At 51.7% G+C, this 15,989-nt stretch overlaps 4 protein-coding genes across 4 annotated transcripts; 2 read left to right on the top strand and 2 right to left on the bottom strand.

Annotated features, from left to right (window-relative positions):
• Positions 1 to 183: 183 nt before the first annotated feature.
• Positions 184 to 2,281, top strand: QC762_409650 (uncharacterized protein). The gene is made up of 3 exons (XM_062890422.1): positions 184 to 425; positions 506 to 1,450; positions 1,511 to 2,281. The coding sequence occupies exons 1-3, from the start codon at positions 332 to 334 to the stop codon at positions 2,155 to 2,157; spliced, it is 1,686 nt and encodes a 561-aa protein (XP_062743329.1). The 5' UTR covers positions 184 to 331; the 3' UTR covers positions 2,158 to 2,281.
• Positions 2,269 to 3,108, bottom strand: rtf2 (Replication termination factor 2; the record flags this gene model as incomplete). The annotated part of the gene is made up of 1 exon (XM_062890421.1): positions 2,269 to 3,108. The coding sequence occupies one exon, from the start codon at positions 3,106 to 3,108 to the stop codon at positions 2,269 to 2,271; it is 840 nt and encodes a 279-aa protein (XP_062743328.1).
• A 203-nt stretch (positions 3,109 to 3,311) lies between these two features.
• Positions 3,312 to 11,978, top strand: TOR1 (phosphatidylinositol kinase-related protein kinase tor1). Its single transcript, XM_062890420.1, has 5 exons — positions 3,312 to 3,897; positions 3,963 to 4,033; positions 4,093 to 7,760; positions 7,818 to 11,060; positions 11,117 to 11,978. Exons 1-5 carry the CDS (start codon positions 3,833 to 3,835, stop codon positions 11,576 to 11,578), a joined length of 7,509 nt encoding a protein of 2,502 aa, XP_062743327.1. The 5' UTR covers positions 3,312 to 3,832; the 3' UTR covers positions 11,579 to 11,978.
• A 35-nt stretch (positions 11,979 to 12,013) lies between these two features.
• On the bottom strand, positions 12,014 to 13,103 carry QC762_409620 (uncharacterized protein; the record flags this gene model as incomplete). Its single annotated transcript, XM_062890419.1, has 2 exons — positions 12,014 to 13,019; positions 13,084 to 13,103. 2 exons carry the CDS (start codon positions 13,101 to 13,103, stop codon positions 12,143 to 12,145), a joined length of 897 nt encoding a protein of 298 aa, XP_062743326.1. The 3' UTR covers positions 12,014 to 12,142.
• Between the last annotated feature and the right edge of the window lie 2,886 nt (positions 13,104 to 15,989).

Raw genomic sequence — 15,989 nt, 5'->3', positions numbered from 1 at the left:
GCCCATCTCTCTTTTTAGTGGGGTTACCCCACGTTTTGGGCCTTTAGGAGATAAGCACTGTTCCGGCAGGCAAATTGTCCCCCAAGGTTCTCCTTTCACGTGACCGGCCATCCCTCCCCTGACAGCTGCCAGGTGTCTCAAGTGCAACTTGAACTGGGGCTGGGCGGGAAGTTGGCAAGCTGTCCTGTGTTCGAGGCTGGAACTGCAAGTTTGATGACACAGCTCCGTCCAGTCTTGATAACCTAGTGAGGCTTTGAGATTTCAACATCCCCTGGGGCAAAAAGGTAGCAACAAGTCCCCGTCACCCGTTACCCAATTCAGGCCCCGAACAATGCGCAGGACAGGCGCATTGGCGCTTTTGGGCGCCATTGCTCACGGCAGTCTCGCTGCATCAGAGAGCTTGCCGCGGGGCGTTGGACCCGAGTGTAAGTCCCCTTCGTCGACACTTCCATTAGCCACAGTCGGGATGTTGCTGCTAACAGCAACCTGTCTTGTGCCGCCGTAGTTGTCAAGTTCTTCGAAAGTAAAACAACCTTTACATGCATCGGCAATCCCTCCATCACCCTCAAGGCGTCCCAGGTCAATGACGACTCGTGCGACTGCCCCGATGGCTCGGACGAACCTGGGACCGCCGCCTGCGCCAATATTGACCCCCTATCTCCAGAACAGCCGCTTCCAGGCTCCGTAACCGGCACCACCAACACAACCGCCGCCCTCCCCGGCTTCTGGTGCGTCAATGCCGGTCATGTTGGAAGCTACCTCCCTTTCATGTACGTCAACGATGGCGTCTGCGACTACCAGCTATGTTGCGATGGCAGCGACGAGAACACTCATGCCGGTGGTGTCCAGTGTGAAAACCGTTGCGATGCTATTGGGAAAGAATATCGACGTCTGGAGGAACAACGGAGACAGAACAAGGAGCGGTCGGTGAAGAAGAGGCGCACGTTGGTCAAGGAGTCCCGTGAGCTGCGCCGACGAGTGGAGGTTAAGATTGCGAACCTCAAGACAGAGGTGCGAGACCTTGACGCCAAGAAGGCAGAAATGCAGGCCAAGTTTGATGAGGTGGAACGCTCAGAAAGAGGAAAGGTCGTCAAGAGTGAAGGCCAGGGCGGCAAGCTGGGTGTTCTCGTTGCTCTGGCCAAAAGCCGCGTCAATGAGTTGCGAAATACGTTGGACAAGGTCACGGACCAGCGGGATGATCTTCAAGACAAGGTCGACCAACTGGAGGACATCCTCACCAAGCTCAAGGAGGAGTACAATCCTAACTTCAACGATGAGGGCGTCAAGGCTGCGGTCAAGGCCTGGGAAGACTACGCTGCAGGACAGCCCAGCGAGCCCAAGGGAGACCTCGCCGACTCCGATATCATGGAGGTGCTAAAAGAGGATAGTGAAACATCTGGAATCAATTGGGCCGAGTTTGAGACTGGCGAGGCGAGCGATGTTGACGTCGGTAAGTTGTTCAAACCTGCATCCAATTTTCAGACACGGAGGCTCAGCTAACAACCGGTAGTGTACAACTGGGAGGCCTATCTTCCAGTGCCAGTCCGCGACTATGTTCACCAGAAGCTCAACCTCCTCCGGGTTTGGGCGATCGAGAATGGCATCCTTGCTGACAACCCTACCAGTGGCGGAGAGTCTCGTTTGGTCACAGCCGCAAGGGAGGCCCGCGATTCTGCCACGAATGCACATTCGGTAAAGCTGGGCCAGCTGGAAGAGGAGCAGCGGGAGCTCGAAAAGGACTATGGCCCTGATGATGTTTTCCGTGCCCTGAAGGGCAAGTGCATCAGCGGTGAGGCTGGCGAATATGACTATGAGCTCTGCTGGTTCGACAAGACCACCCAAAAGAGTAAGAAGGGCCATGGGAATACCAACATGGGCAACTTTGTGCGCATTGACAAGGAGTTTGTGGATGAGGAAGAGAGACTTGACGGCAAGGGACTGGGCAAGGGCCAGAGGTTGGTTTTGCGGTATGAGAATGGGCAGGGGTGCTGGAACGGGCCCAACAGGAGAACCGACGTTTACCTTGGCTGTGCTGAGACAGACGAGGTCTGGCGCACGGTAGAGGCTGAGAAGTGCGTGTACAGGATGGAGGTCGGCTCCCCAGCTGCCTGTGAAGATGTTCAGGAGCCCGGCGTGCCGATTAAAAACGAGCTATAGAGACACGATGGGGGAGGGTGTGGTCAGGCGCGTGTATAGTGCAATTGTATTTATTTGGGTATATTACGTATAGCGACACTTGCAAAGCACAATTGAAAGATACATTGTTTGTTAGTTCCTTGTAGCAGCCAGTTTCCTCCGCTTGTTGCGTTCCTCTTGCTCAGCAAGCACCTTGGCAGTAAGCGACGCTGTCATGGCATTGTTGATGCCATTCACCCGGTGCGAGGTGGCTGACTGGGGCGTTGCCTTCGCAGTGTCCTCTTCTCCTGTTGCGGAGCGAGTGCCATTGGCCTCGTCGGCCTTGCGTTTCTTTTTGCTGGATGATTTATCCTTCTTTAAACTGTGCGTCAAGCCCTTTGCACGGAGGGCTTCGTTTCTTGCCGCTAGTCTTTCCATGTCGGATTTCTCAGTTGGCAAGATAGGGATGATGTCCTCGGAGTGAAACGGCTCGCTACACTCCGGACAGACTTCTTCGTGTATCTGCTTGATGGCTGTTTCGGCAAAGACATGGCCACATGGAACAAGGTACACAGATTTGGTGGATGCCCCCAACTCCTTTAGCGTCACCGGACAGGCCCATATTCCCTTTTCCTTTGTTCCAGGGGATGTGTACCGTTTGACCTTAAGCTTAACAATATCTCGAAGAGATTTGATACCGGTAGATGCGAAAGTAGCCTCCGGGGACTCGCCGTTCGCTGACTCGGTGGTTTTGGTGTCATCGCTGTCGCCCGGCATCAGGCCCTTGAGAATGGATTCGTAGTTGTAGAGGCGGCCACGCCAGTCAGACACGGCATTTTCGAGATCCAGAAGCTCCGAGGTGAGGGGATCATGAGTCCAAGCGTGGTTGAGACTCTCGTGTGCTGTTGCTTTGAGCTCGCTTACTGTTGGCGCGCGGGCTGCGTCTTTGACCAATTCACGCCTCTTGGGAATGGATCCTCCATCGTTTCCCATGGTAAGAGCTGTCTAAGAGTAAGTTCGTTGAGAGCGCAAGGCTAGTGGGTTTGATTTCTGTGGTGGAAAGTTGAAGTTGAGGATCTGAATACTTGGTGTAGAGGAGTGCGTCTTCCCAGCACGCCAAAACGGGCACTAGCATGCATTCGCCCTAGTGACAGCGTTGCAAGAGTGGGGCCCCAGTGCAACTCAACTGCGCTGCCGACCGACGACACCCACTCCTCCGTCCGACCTAAGCTTCTTGGTTTGGACAAGCATTAGAAGGGTGCAGGTGATGCAGCCTCTCCTGCGACGCCATCTCAGTGGATTATTTCACTTTACCTCTCAACCAGCCAGCCACCTTTGTCTCAAACCCTGCCTGCATTTATTCAATCCAACGCGCGCCCGGTCCCAACGACGAAGTTCCTTCTCTACCTCTCGCCGTGGCACCCTATACATAACTTGGACGCCGTCCCCGTCCCCGCCAGCATCCATACTTTCACTCAGCCTTCCACCCAAAAGACCCCGAGTCTGACCTCCCGCGACGTGTCTCACGACCACAGTCCCCCGGCCATTCCCAAGTTTTCCCTTTTGGAAGCGGACTCGCAGCCCAAAAACCTGGCCCTTCTTGCGGCTCTCTTCGTCGATCGACTATGGGTTGTCGGCGATCGACGTAGCGCTTGCTTGTCGAGGCCATCCACTACCCTCAGGAAGAGAACGGCAGAAACCGCCAGGGCTGGACAAGATGTCCGCCGTCAAAGATCAGACAGCTACCTCGCTGGACCAACACATCAAGGAGATCAGGAATCGGTTCGTGTTTGCGTTTGCTGAGCGCTCAATGCTGCTTTCTTGCTAATGTTTGGCTTGCATTGCAGAAACTATGATGAAAACCAAAGGAAACGGGCCGCGCGCCAAATCAGAGACCTGGTCAATGCTGCCAAGCAGGGTGAGGCTATTTCCAAGTCTGTGTTACAAGAGTGACTCTAGGTACTAACGAGATATCAGAGATGGGTGCCGAACAGTTCCAGCGCTTCTTCGATAATGTCAATCAGCGTACGAATCTATTGATACAAGGTCCCGATACGTATGACCGTCTTGGTGGAATTTACATCCTGGATGCGTTGGTCGATTTTGACGGCATAGAACCAGCCTTGAAGTACACCCGCTTCCAGAACTACATTGGCAGCATCCTGCGTGGCCGCGATATCAACTCTATGCAGCCGGCCGCTGTCGTCCTTGGAAAACTATGCAAGCCAGGCGGTTCCTTGATTTCCGAACTGGTCGATTCCGAAGTTCAAACAGCGCTTGAGTGGCTACAGTCTGACCGAATCGAGGAACGGCGGTACTCGGCAGTCTTGGTGCTTCGCGAGCTGGCCAGAAACACGCCTACGTTGATGTACAACTATGTGGGCTACGTCTTTGAACAGATTTGGATTGGCCTTCGTGACTCCCGTCTCTTGATTCGCGAGACTGCCAGCGAGACCGTTAGCGCCTGTTTCAAAATCATTCGTGAGCGAGACCAGGAGCTGAAGAAGGACTGGATGGACAAGATGCTCAACGAGGCGATCAAGGGGCTCAAGATCAACACGGTTGAGTTTATCCATGCCTCGCTTCTTGTGCTCAAGGAGCTGCTTGAACAGGGTGGCATGTACATGCAGGCTCACTACCAAGAGACCTGTGAGATTGTCTTCCGCCACAAAGACGCGCGCGATCCCGCCATCCGCAAGACGGTTGTGCTTTTGATCCCGGACCTGGCCAACTATGCACCGACAGAGTTCTCGGCGAGCTATTTGCACATGTTTATGGTGTATCTTGGGGGCATGCTGAAGAAGGACAAGGACCGCAACGACGCCTTTCTTGCCATTGGCAACATCGCCAACTCGGTCAAGAGCGCAATCACACCCTATTTAGACGGCGTTCTCATCCATATTCGCGAGGGTCTCAGTGTACAGTCCCGGAAACGAAGCTCGGTCGATCCTGTTTTTGACTGCATCAGTCGATTGGCCGTCGCCGTGGGTCAGACAATGAGCAAGTATATGGAGGCGCTTCTTGATCCCATCTTCGCCTGCGAGCTCACGCCAAAACTGACACAGGCCCTTGTCGATATGGCGTTCTACATCCCCCCAGTCAAAGCCACCATTCAAGAGCGCCTGTTGGACATGCTGAGCAAAGTTCTCTGCGGCGAACCCTTCAGACCTCTGGGTGCACCCCATCCAAACTCGCTCGCTTCCATACCTCATATTCCCAAAGACCCAAAGGACCCCCTTGCTCACCAGCGGACAAAGGATGAAGTCAAGTTGGCCCTCAACACGCTCGGCAGCTTTGATTTTCAAGGCCATGTCTTGAACGAATTCGTCCGCGACGTCGCTATCAAATACGTCGAAGATGATGACCCAGAAACACGTGAGGCTGCTGCCCTCACCTGCTGCCAGCTCTATGTGCGTGACCCAATCGTCAACCAGACAAGCTATCATGCCCTCCAGGTGGTCGCCGATGTCATCGAGAGACTCCTGACTGTGGGTGTTTCGGATCCCGAACCCAAAATACGGCAGACGTTGCTAGCAGCCCTTGACGAGCGATTTGACCAGCATCTCGCCAAGGCTGAGAATATACGCACCTTGTTCTTCGCGCTCCACGATGAACAGTTTGCCGTCAGGGAGGTGGCCGTGTCCATCATAGGCCGGTTGGCTCGCCACAATCCCGCCTATGTTATCCCCCAGCTGCGAAAAACCATCATTCAGATGTTGACAGAGCTTGAATACACAGATGTGGCTCGGAGCAAGGAGGAAAGCTCGAGATTACTCAGTCTTCTCACACGGCACGCTCAGGAGCTGGTCAAACCATACGTCAACTCCATCACCCAAGTGTTGCTGCCAAAAGCTCGCGACCTGATCCCGTCCGTTGCTGCGACTGTCCTCCAAGCACTCGGGGAATTGTGCACCGTTGGTGGAGAAGAGATGCTAAACTACAAGAAGGATCTCATGCCCATCATCATTGACGCATTGCAGGATCAAAGCGCACCAGTTAAACGGGAGGCAGCCCTGCATACCCTCGGTCAGCTGGCCAGTAACACAGGCTATGTCATCAAACCCTACCTCGAGTATCCCCAACTTCTTGAGATCCTGCAGTCCATCATCCGGGGTGAGCCTCAGCGCGGGCTTTTACGACAGGAAACCATCAAGGTGATGGGCATCCTGGGAGCACTCGATCCCTACAAATATCAGGTACAGCGCAACTGTTCTTTTGTTCCCCTTCGCCACGCCCATTTCAGCGCATTGTCCTCTGCTACTCCAACCATGGAAGACTCGGATGATTCGGACGACGAGAACGACAACGTCGCCCTCTTTCTCGGACCGTACTCCCCTCCTGAAGTGGTTGAAAAGCAGAAGCGCAAAGTAACGTCGAAAAACAAGGCTAAAACCCCAGAACAGCAGGTCGAAGATCGCGCGCCGCGCACACAGAAGCAAACCGAAGCAACCCAACTAACTGATGTGTCCCTCATGATGGGCGGGCTAACCCCTTCACAGGAGGACTACTACCCAACCGTTGTTATTAATGCCCTTCTCCAGATCCTCAAAGACCAGTCGTTGGTGCAGTGGCACGGAAACGTGGTGGATGCCATCATGAGCATCTTCATCACGCTTGGGCTCAAGTGTGTCCAGTTCCTCGACCGTGTGGTGCCTGCCTTTATCGCCGTGATCCGCGCCTCGAGCCAAACGCGACTCGACTTCTATTTCAACCACCTTAGTAGGCTTGTTGGAATTGTCCGTCAGCATATCAGGGTCTACCTCCCGGACATCATCGAGGTTCTCCAGGAGTATTGGGACACGACATATTCGCTCCAGACCACCATCATGTCGTTGATCGAGTCCATTGCACGCTCCCTAGAGGGCGAGTTCAAGGTTTACCTTGCCAGTCTCCTCCCGATGATGCTCGGCTTGCTGGAAAAGGACACCACCACCAAGCGGCAACCGACCGAAAAGATCTTTCATGCTTTTCTGGTGTTCGGCTCAAGCGCCGAGGAGTATATGCACCTCATTATCCCCGTGTTGGTACGTCTCTTCGACAACTCGGCCCAACCCATGTTTCTGCGCAAGTCTGCCATTGAAACGATTGGCAAGCTCTCGAGCATGGTGAATCTCAACGACTATGCGTCCAAAATTATCCACCCCCTCACCCGGGTCCTTGCCAGCCACGAACCAAGTCTAAGAGTGGCTGCCCTCGACACGCTATGTGCCCTCATGTTGCAGCTGGGGCGTGATTATTTGCACTTTGAACACACCGTCCACAAAACCATCTCAACATACGGCCTCCAACACTCCAACTATGACAAGGCCGTCGAAAAGCTCAAGAAAGGGGAAACATTACCGCCTAACCTCGCGCCGCGCTTCGAGGACAATGCAGTCGAGCTTCATGCCTCTGAAAACAGCCCGCCCAAGAAGTTGGATCTCAACCCCATGCATTTACGGCAAGCCTGGGAAACCAAGGGTAAGTCTACTAAAGACGACTGGCACGAGTGGTTCCGCAAGTTTAGCACGACGTTACTTTCCGAGTCCCCGAATCACTCACTCCGAGCTTGCGCCAGTTTGGCAAGCACTTATCAGCCACTGGCAAGGGAGCTCTTCAACTCTGCCTTCGTCTCATGCTGGAGCGAGCTGTACGAACAATTTCAGGTAGGCCAAGAACTGAGTTGCCGCGATCCCCCGGCAAGTTTACTAATGCTCGTGCAGGAGGAACTGATCACCAACATCGAAAACACAATCAAATCCGAGAATGTGCCTCCTGATCTTCTGGGCCTTTTGCTGAACCTTGCCGAGTTCATGGAACATGATGACAAGGCCCTACCAATCGACATTCGAACCTTGGGACGTGAGGCGGCAAGATGTCACGCCTATGCCAAAGCGCTGCATTACAAGGAACTCGAGTTTCTTCAGGACCACAACAGTCACGCGGTCGAAGCCCTGATTGTGATCAACAATCAGTTGCAGCAGTCCGATGCCGCCATTGGTATCTTGACTAAGGTGAAGGCGTACAAGGACGGGATCACGCTGCGGGAAAGCTGGTTCGAGAAGCTGGAGCGCTGGGATGAGGCGCTTAACTTTTACTGCCAACGCGAACGCGAGCTTCCGCCTGACCAGCCCACACCGGTCGACATCGTCATGGGCAAGATGCGTTGCTACCATGCGCTGGGCGAGTGGGATTCGCTAGCCTCGCTGGCTGGCAAGACATGGTCAAACTCGGCACCAGAGGTTCAACGCATGATCGCAGGCCTTGCCACCACGGCTGCCTGGGGGCTCGGGAAATGGGACTCTATGGATAACTACCTGAAGTCTATGAAGCGATTCTCACCAGATCGCGCCTTCTTCGGCGCCATCTTAGCCCTCCACCGCAATCAGTTCCGAGAAGCCCTGGGCTGCATCGACCAGGCTCGAGAAGGTCTCGATACAGAGCTGAGCGCCCTCGTGAGCGAATCCTACAACAGGGCATACCAAGTTGTTGTGCGCGTTCAGATGCTTGCAGAGTTGGAAGAATTGATCATCTACAAGCAGTGCGATGCTGAAAAGCAAGCCAGTTTGCGGGCAACATGGGAGACTCGTCTCAAGGGGTGCCAGCGAAACGTTGAGGTATGGCAGCGCATGCTGCGACTCCGGTCGCTCGTGCTCACGCCACCAGAGAACATGCACATGTGGACTAAGTTCGCCAACTTGTGCCGCAAGTCTGGACGGATGGGTTTGGCGGAGAAGTCACTGAGACAGCTTATCGGGTCGGATGTGCCGCTGGACACAGTGATCCCTCACTGGCACGACCGCCCCATAGACCCCGATGCCGAGAGACTTGCGTCTCCGGTTCTGTATGCAGTACTCAAGTACCAGTGGGAGGTCGGTTTGCAGCCGGCGATGCGAAACACTGACCGAACCATCGCCGAGAGAACGCTGTACTGCCTTCGCAAGTTCACTGACGAGACGGCCCACAGGGTAGAGAGCGCAAGACACCAACTAGCCGCTTCCACCCAGGCCGGTAACGGTGCAATTGACGGCTTACATCAGGCCTCTACCTTTTCCGAGTTCGACGAGGCGGCATTACTCAGCCCGGATGTGCAGCGTCACTGGACAGAACAAACGGTGCTGCTTGCCAAGTGCTACCTCCGCCAGGGCGATTGGATGATTGCCCTGAACAAGGACGATTGGCAATACACACGGCGCAAAGACATCCTCTCCTGCTACTACAAGGCCACCTATTATCATCGCCGCTGGTACAAGGCCTGGCATGCCTGGGCCTTGGCCAACTTCGAAGTGGTGCAGGCCCTTGGATCTCGCAAGGACCTAGACAGCGGCGTCATCATCCAGTATGCCGTGCCTGCTGTGCATGGCTTTTTCGAGTCTATTTCGCTCTCTTCGGGAAGCTCTCTGCAAGACACGCTGCGTTTGCTCACACTCTGGCTTACATATGGTGGCAACCCCGATGTCGCCGGTACTGTGACAGAGGGCTTCAATCATGTCAACGTCGATACCTGGCTTGAGGTCATTCCACAGTTGATCGCTCGCATTACCCAACCTAACAAGAAGGTTCAGGCGTCAATCCATGCTCTGTTGTCTGATGTCGGTCGTGCGCACCCCCAGGCGTTAGTCTACCCCTTGACGGTTGCCATGAAGTCGCGACAAAGCACGCGCAGGTCCAAGACCGCCAGCGTCATTATGGAGACAATCCGTCAGCACAGTCATAAGCTGGTCGAGCAGGCAGAGACGGTGAGCCGCGAGCTTATTAGGACCGCGGTCCTCTGGCACGAGCTATGGCATGAGGGTCTGGAGGAGGCTTCCCGGCTCTACTTTGGCGATCACAATATCAAGGGAATGTTTGATGCCCTCGAGCCCCTTCACGACCTGCTCGAAAAGGGTCCTCAAACCCTCCGGGAGGTTTCATTTACACAGACGTTCGGCCGTGATCTGGGTGAGGCTCGCGAGTGGTGCCGGCAATATCGCGAAACAGAGGACGTCAATGACCTGAACCAAGCCTGGGACTTGTACTACCAGGTTTTCCGTCGTATCAGCCGACAGCTTCCACAGATGACCACACTGGAGCTGACCTACTGCTCTCCGGACCTGCTCCAGGCCAGGGACCTGGAGCTCGCGGTGCCGGGAACGTATCGCAGCGGCCAAGAGGTTGTCCGAATCATGTCTTTTGACGGCACCTTTACGGTCATCAGCAGCAAGCAACGTCCGCGAAAACTTGACATTGTTGGAAGTGACGGTAAGACGTACACTTTCTTGCTCAAAGGTCATGAGGACATCAGGCAGGATGAGCGTGTCATGCAGCTCTTCGGCCTCTGCAACACGCTCTTGGCCAACGACTCGGAATGCTACAAGCGCCATCTCAACATCCAACGTTACCCGGCTATTCCGCTGTCGCAGAACTCGGGTCTTCTCGGCTGGGTCCCAGACAGCGACACGATCCACCAGCTTATCCGTGATTATCGGGAGTCAAGAAAGATTCTCCTTAACATCGAGCATCGGATCATGCTTCAGATGGCGCCCGACTACGATAACCTCACACTCATGCAGAAGGTGGAAGTGTTTGGGTATGCCCTTGATAACACAACGGGTCAGGATCTGTACCGGGTCTTGTGGCTAAAGAGCAAGAGCTCCGAAGCCTGGTTAGACAGGCGAACTAATTACACGCGTTCCCTCGGCGTCATGTCGATGGTCGGGTACATCCTGGGCTTGGGCGACCGTCATCCGAGCAACCTGATGCTGGACCGCATCACGGGCAAGATCATTCACATTGACTTTGGCGACTGCTTTGAGGTGGCGATGAAGCGTGAGAAGTACCCGGAGCGGGTGCCTTTTAGGCTTACCCGCATGCTTACTTATGCCATGGAGGTTAGCAACATCGAGGGCAGCTTCCGGATTACATGCGAACACGTGATGAGAGTCTTGCGTGACAATAAGGAGAGCGTTATGGCCGTTCTCGAGGCTGTAAGTTGAACCACCTATAGCCACATATCGTGTCTTGTACTAACTTGTATCTTTAGTTCATTCACGACCCGCTACTCACGTGGCGTCTTACCAACCCGGCCAGTCCCGCTGGACCACATTTCAATTCGGAGAGAGAGCAAGCTATTGCCGGGCCCCAGGCAGCACGGGTGCGTCGGCCTTCCATACTGGAGGCTCCGATGGCCCCGACTGAGTTCCTGGCAGCACAAGCTGGTCCCGAAGGCTTGACCGGGGCGCGTAGCCGTGCGCGTACAAACTCATCCGCCGCGCCGCTCCCGAGCATAACCAATGACGGTGTCCATGGCCCCATCGAGATCGCGGAGGTGCAAAATGCGCGGGCTGTCGAAGTGCTTGACCGGGTCTCCCAGAAACTCACGGGTCGTGATTTCAAGCCGAACGAAGAGCTTCTTGTTAAAGATCAGGTTAATAAGCTGATCATTGAGGCTACCAAGCTTGAGAATCTCTGCCAGCACTATATAGGGTGGTGCAGCTTTTGGTGAGGTCCAGACACAGTTTTTGTTCGTAGCTATCACTGTCAGTGGGAGGCTTTAAACATGGATTGATTTCGAGCAGGTTTTAGCTCTATGTATCGGTTTTCTTTGGGTGTTAAGAAGGCAGTGAGTTATTTTGGTCACTATTTGAGCGTGCATGTATGTATCTAGCGTAGTATCAGTTTTATGATACTGGTCTTGGTGGGGGGAGGGGGGGCCTGATACGAGGGTGATGCTTATGTGGTGTATATACAATAGCTGTCTTGACAGCATCTGCTTGGCGTTGCTTGGTAGTTGGACGGAATAATGAAAGGCCGGATTGGTCCATCACACAAATGCCAAATGTGCCTTGAGGTTTCACATATATTCAGGAGCTTCCCCTCTCGACAATGAGAATAGCCGCTTCCCACAGCACAGGTACTAAGCATCATGATTTTCTAAAAGCCTGGAGCATCTCGGTTTTGTGCTTTTCGTAAGCCTACCTAATTTACACCATAAACCAATCGATTAACAAGACCTTGAACATGCTTCAGCAGAATAATAGCTGCTCCTCTACAGTTCGCTATTTGCTCCCTACAGCCTGCATACTCGGCCTCCACACTCAGTCATAGTGTGAATATATCGTACCTTTCCGTTCTCAAGGCGGAATTCATGACTGTCGGCCGCGTTCATCATGTGCTCCCAAACACAAAGAATATTGACAGACCCCATAGACTCGTCGATAACATAGCGGCGGCGCGTATTGGGTGCCTGGCTACTGTTTGTCGGGATTCCTTGCCTGCATGTGTCCTCATCACCTCTGCCTGTATAAGCGCCGCCCTCCAACCTCGCACACGGCGCCCCCCAGGGAACGAGGCTCGAGGCTTTGGCATCATCCCACATCGACATGTAGGCGTCGCCGGCCGCCTTGATCTTCTCTCTGCTGTCCCGCTTTCCCTCAGGGATGATGTCCCATTTCTCCTGAAGGGCGTATTCGAGCGTATTTTGAGCATTAAAGAGCCATGACCCAGTCGTGGAGACGACACTGTCAATGAGGGTTACTTTGCCGTCCGCACCGTGGCGGATTTGAGTGCCAATCACATGTGGCTGTGGGTTGTTTGCGGCAATGAGCTCGGTGAATGTGGCACAGTCGACGAGGTCATAGATGGTACGTCGGTGGTCAATGGCCAATCCTTGTGTCAGAACGGACTTCGTTGCATCAATACGCTTGTTGTTCTCCTCGTACTCCCAACCACTGGCAACAAATTCTTGCAGGGGAGCCAGGCTGCCAGCTTTCTGGCTAGCAACATAGGCGTCTGCTGCCTCTGCCAGAACGGCGCGGTTGCAGTCTGCCGCGGCCGGTGACAAAGGAATGCCTGCAGCTAGTTGGACTGTGGCAGCAAGAACAGCCCAGATGTTGATGTGACTCGTGGAAGTCATCGTCAATGTAACAGAATGCAAAGCAGGACTTCTGTTAAGATGTGTAAGTCGATGATAATATGACTTGGAACGGTGGTATGCGACCATGGTCTGACGGGGACGGGAGCAGCTCCATTCTTTATGGATAGACGGTGATTTGAGTTCCCAGTGTTTAATAACAAGTGCCGTGAGAAAAGAGGGGGTGGTGCTGGAAAGTGTAATATCCGATTGAGGCAGAAATGGGCTTATGTTCGATGTCAAGCGGGGAGCGGTTGCTCGGGGTTCAGAACTGAACCCACCACTGGGCAAAAGGGCAAGCAACAGTAACAAAGAAACAATGTCTATCGATCAGGGGCCAGAAGAAAGCATAGCAGAACAAATAGGTAATAAAGGGGTAACATTGAAAAAAGCTATAAAGAAAACACGTTGAAGGCATCGAGAATAAGTTTACTAGTAACCTCATGTGACGAACCCCTGTACAGAACCTCTGAAAGGGATACTGGTTGAAGGCACTTCTGAACAATCCTGGTTCGGTACAGCTAAACAGTGTACAACAATGGCTTGTCTCAATCACAATAGTCTGAATACCAACGATTGTGACTTGTATTGCATACTGCGGAACTGTCTATCTACACCAGCCAGTTCCTCCGTATATATAGACCTTGGGACCGTGAAGTGCTAACCCTGCTATGGCCCCGATCACTCCTAGCACATTGCATCCTGTAAAGTGCTCGTCGTGCTATGCCTTCGATCACCCCGAGCATCTTGCATCCTGCAGAGTGCTGGTGGGTCTTGGCGCCATAGCACTTCTGGCCAGCCCCAATTGGCTGTCTCCTGACTTTCCTAATGATTGGCTGGGGACGTCCTGCGCCCCACATACTGCGCGACCTGCCGTTGGGTTAACTGTGACAATAGGGGTTCGTCACACGTTTGTCGCAGAACTTATTTATCAAGCCTTGACAATAAAACTGTAAATAATAAAAAATCAAAATCAAAATTGAAATTAAAGTACAAATTAAAATATTATAAATGATTTAATTAATATCATAAAATTAAAGATATGCTATACATCATACTACTAATTAATTATTACAATAATGTTACAACCTGCACCAGGAATGGATACAGACTGCAAGGCAGTACGCCGAAGGTGAATATGACAGGATGATCGAAGGTTGTGACAAGCGTCTCAGACACGGGTTCACTGTCAACAACAGGTTGTTCTAACAAAGAGCTACTGAGAGTAGATTGTAGACAAATGAACTTGAATTGCTTGCATGAGGAACTGTCTATCTACACCAGCCAGTTCCTCCGTATATATATTATACTAATGAATTGTGTTACAAGTAAAAGAAAATGAAATCGTGATAGTACTTAGAAAGGTAAAGATTTATCTATTTATTTATTTACTTCAAAAACTTTATATACTTTATATAGCGTAAAAATATCCAGTCTTCATTAATGTAGTAATAGAGGATAATATAACTATTCGGGTAATTTTAGCCCCTTATTGTTTATAATTAATATTATTAAGTAAAGTTTATTTCTAATTTATATTTAATTAAGTATATTTGAGTTTAACTTTGTTTTTATTAATATAAAAGCCTATAATTATTGAACTCTAAATAATCTAATATATTTATTAATTTATTAAAAGTGAAAAAAGATCTAGAGTAAATAGTATAATATTAGAGAGTCCTAAAATATAATATATAAAATAGCTTATTATAATATATTTTTTTAGTGTTTCTAAATATACTATAATTAATACTATCAACATACAAAATACTTTTATTTAATTTTACTATCCTCAGACGTTTCTACAACTATCTGACATGTGCGCGCATTATGACCAGGCTCGCCGCAGTTGCCACAACGTCGCGCACGCGTCTCGGTCCTCGGCTTCCGACCACTACCTACCTGCGTTTCCTCCATTATCTGCGCCTCAACATCTCTCTGACCCTGCAAATCCTGTGCATCTTGTACAGAGAGTGATACTCCTTGCCGAACACGTTGCTTTTTGGCCCTTCGGCGCTTGCTTAGTGCTTCATTTGCTACTCGGAGACTCTGGTTCTCTACCTTCAATAATGCTAACTGATGCATTATCCTGGACGTTCCTTTCGCAAGGACGTCAACTGCCTTTAAAATCTCAGTTGGAGAGCTATTCTGATGCTGTGCAATCCGAGACTTGATGAGATTAGATTGTGAAGAGGCTTCAGTTGGGTTGTTTGGCGTTTTAGAGACCCCATCATAAACCCCGTCTCATCAAAGTTGTAGATGTCCACCTCCAGAATACCATACTTCGCAATTGTGTTCCGTACAAGTGTAAACCAGCCGCCAATAACCTCTGGATCTTCGCATAGGGCCCTTTGGTAGTCGTACTTCCGATTAAAACGCGTAGTGAGTTCTGGTTGCCGTTTAACAAAGTTGTGCGCCCAGAGCGCGCCGACGCGTCCCGCATCGCGTTCGGCAAGCAATCGGTTGGCCATATCTTCCACACCAGACAAGCGAGGAGGAAATCCTTTCAAATCTAGGTCGATAATATATTGAATAATAACAGACTCTTCTAGAGTAGTCAGCTTCCGCGAGTTGGCTGAAATATCGCGGCGTGATGGCTGACCCTGCTTGCGGCGACCCAGCTTCCGATGATCGACAGAATAGATCTTTGCTGCAGCTCTTAGGCTTAGTTTCGGGTCATTCTTCATCGCTTCGAGGGCCAAGATTATGCTACTTTCATCGTTTTTTTGAGGCATGTTCAGTTGTAGAGAAGGAGGATGAAGAAGGGAGATGTTACGTGTGGATCAATTGCGTGGCGCTTTCGCTTATATGGCACTTTCGCTTATAAACCACGTTATAGAAAGGAATATTAAATCCCCCCCTTCAAAGCGAGGTTCCTCGAATTTTTTAGTATTATAGTATTTCCATTACAAACTCTAATATTTTCTAAACTTGCCGTAAAATATATTTGTGACGAACCCCTGTACAGAACCTCTGAAAGTGATACGGGTTGAAGGTAACTTCT

This window comes from Podospora pseudocomata, chromosome 4 (assembly GCF_035222375.1).
Source record: "Podospora pseudocomata strain CBS 415.72m chromosome 4, whole genome shotgun sequence".
In the NCBI taxonomy this organism is placed as follows: Eukaryota; Fungi; Ascomycota; class Sordariomycetes; order Sordariales; family Podosporaceae; genus Podospora; species Podospora pseudocomata.
Note: the sequence above shows the minus strand (reverse complement) of the source record. Positions and strands in the feature narration are given on the sequence as shown.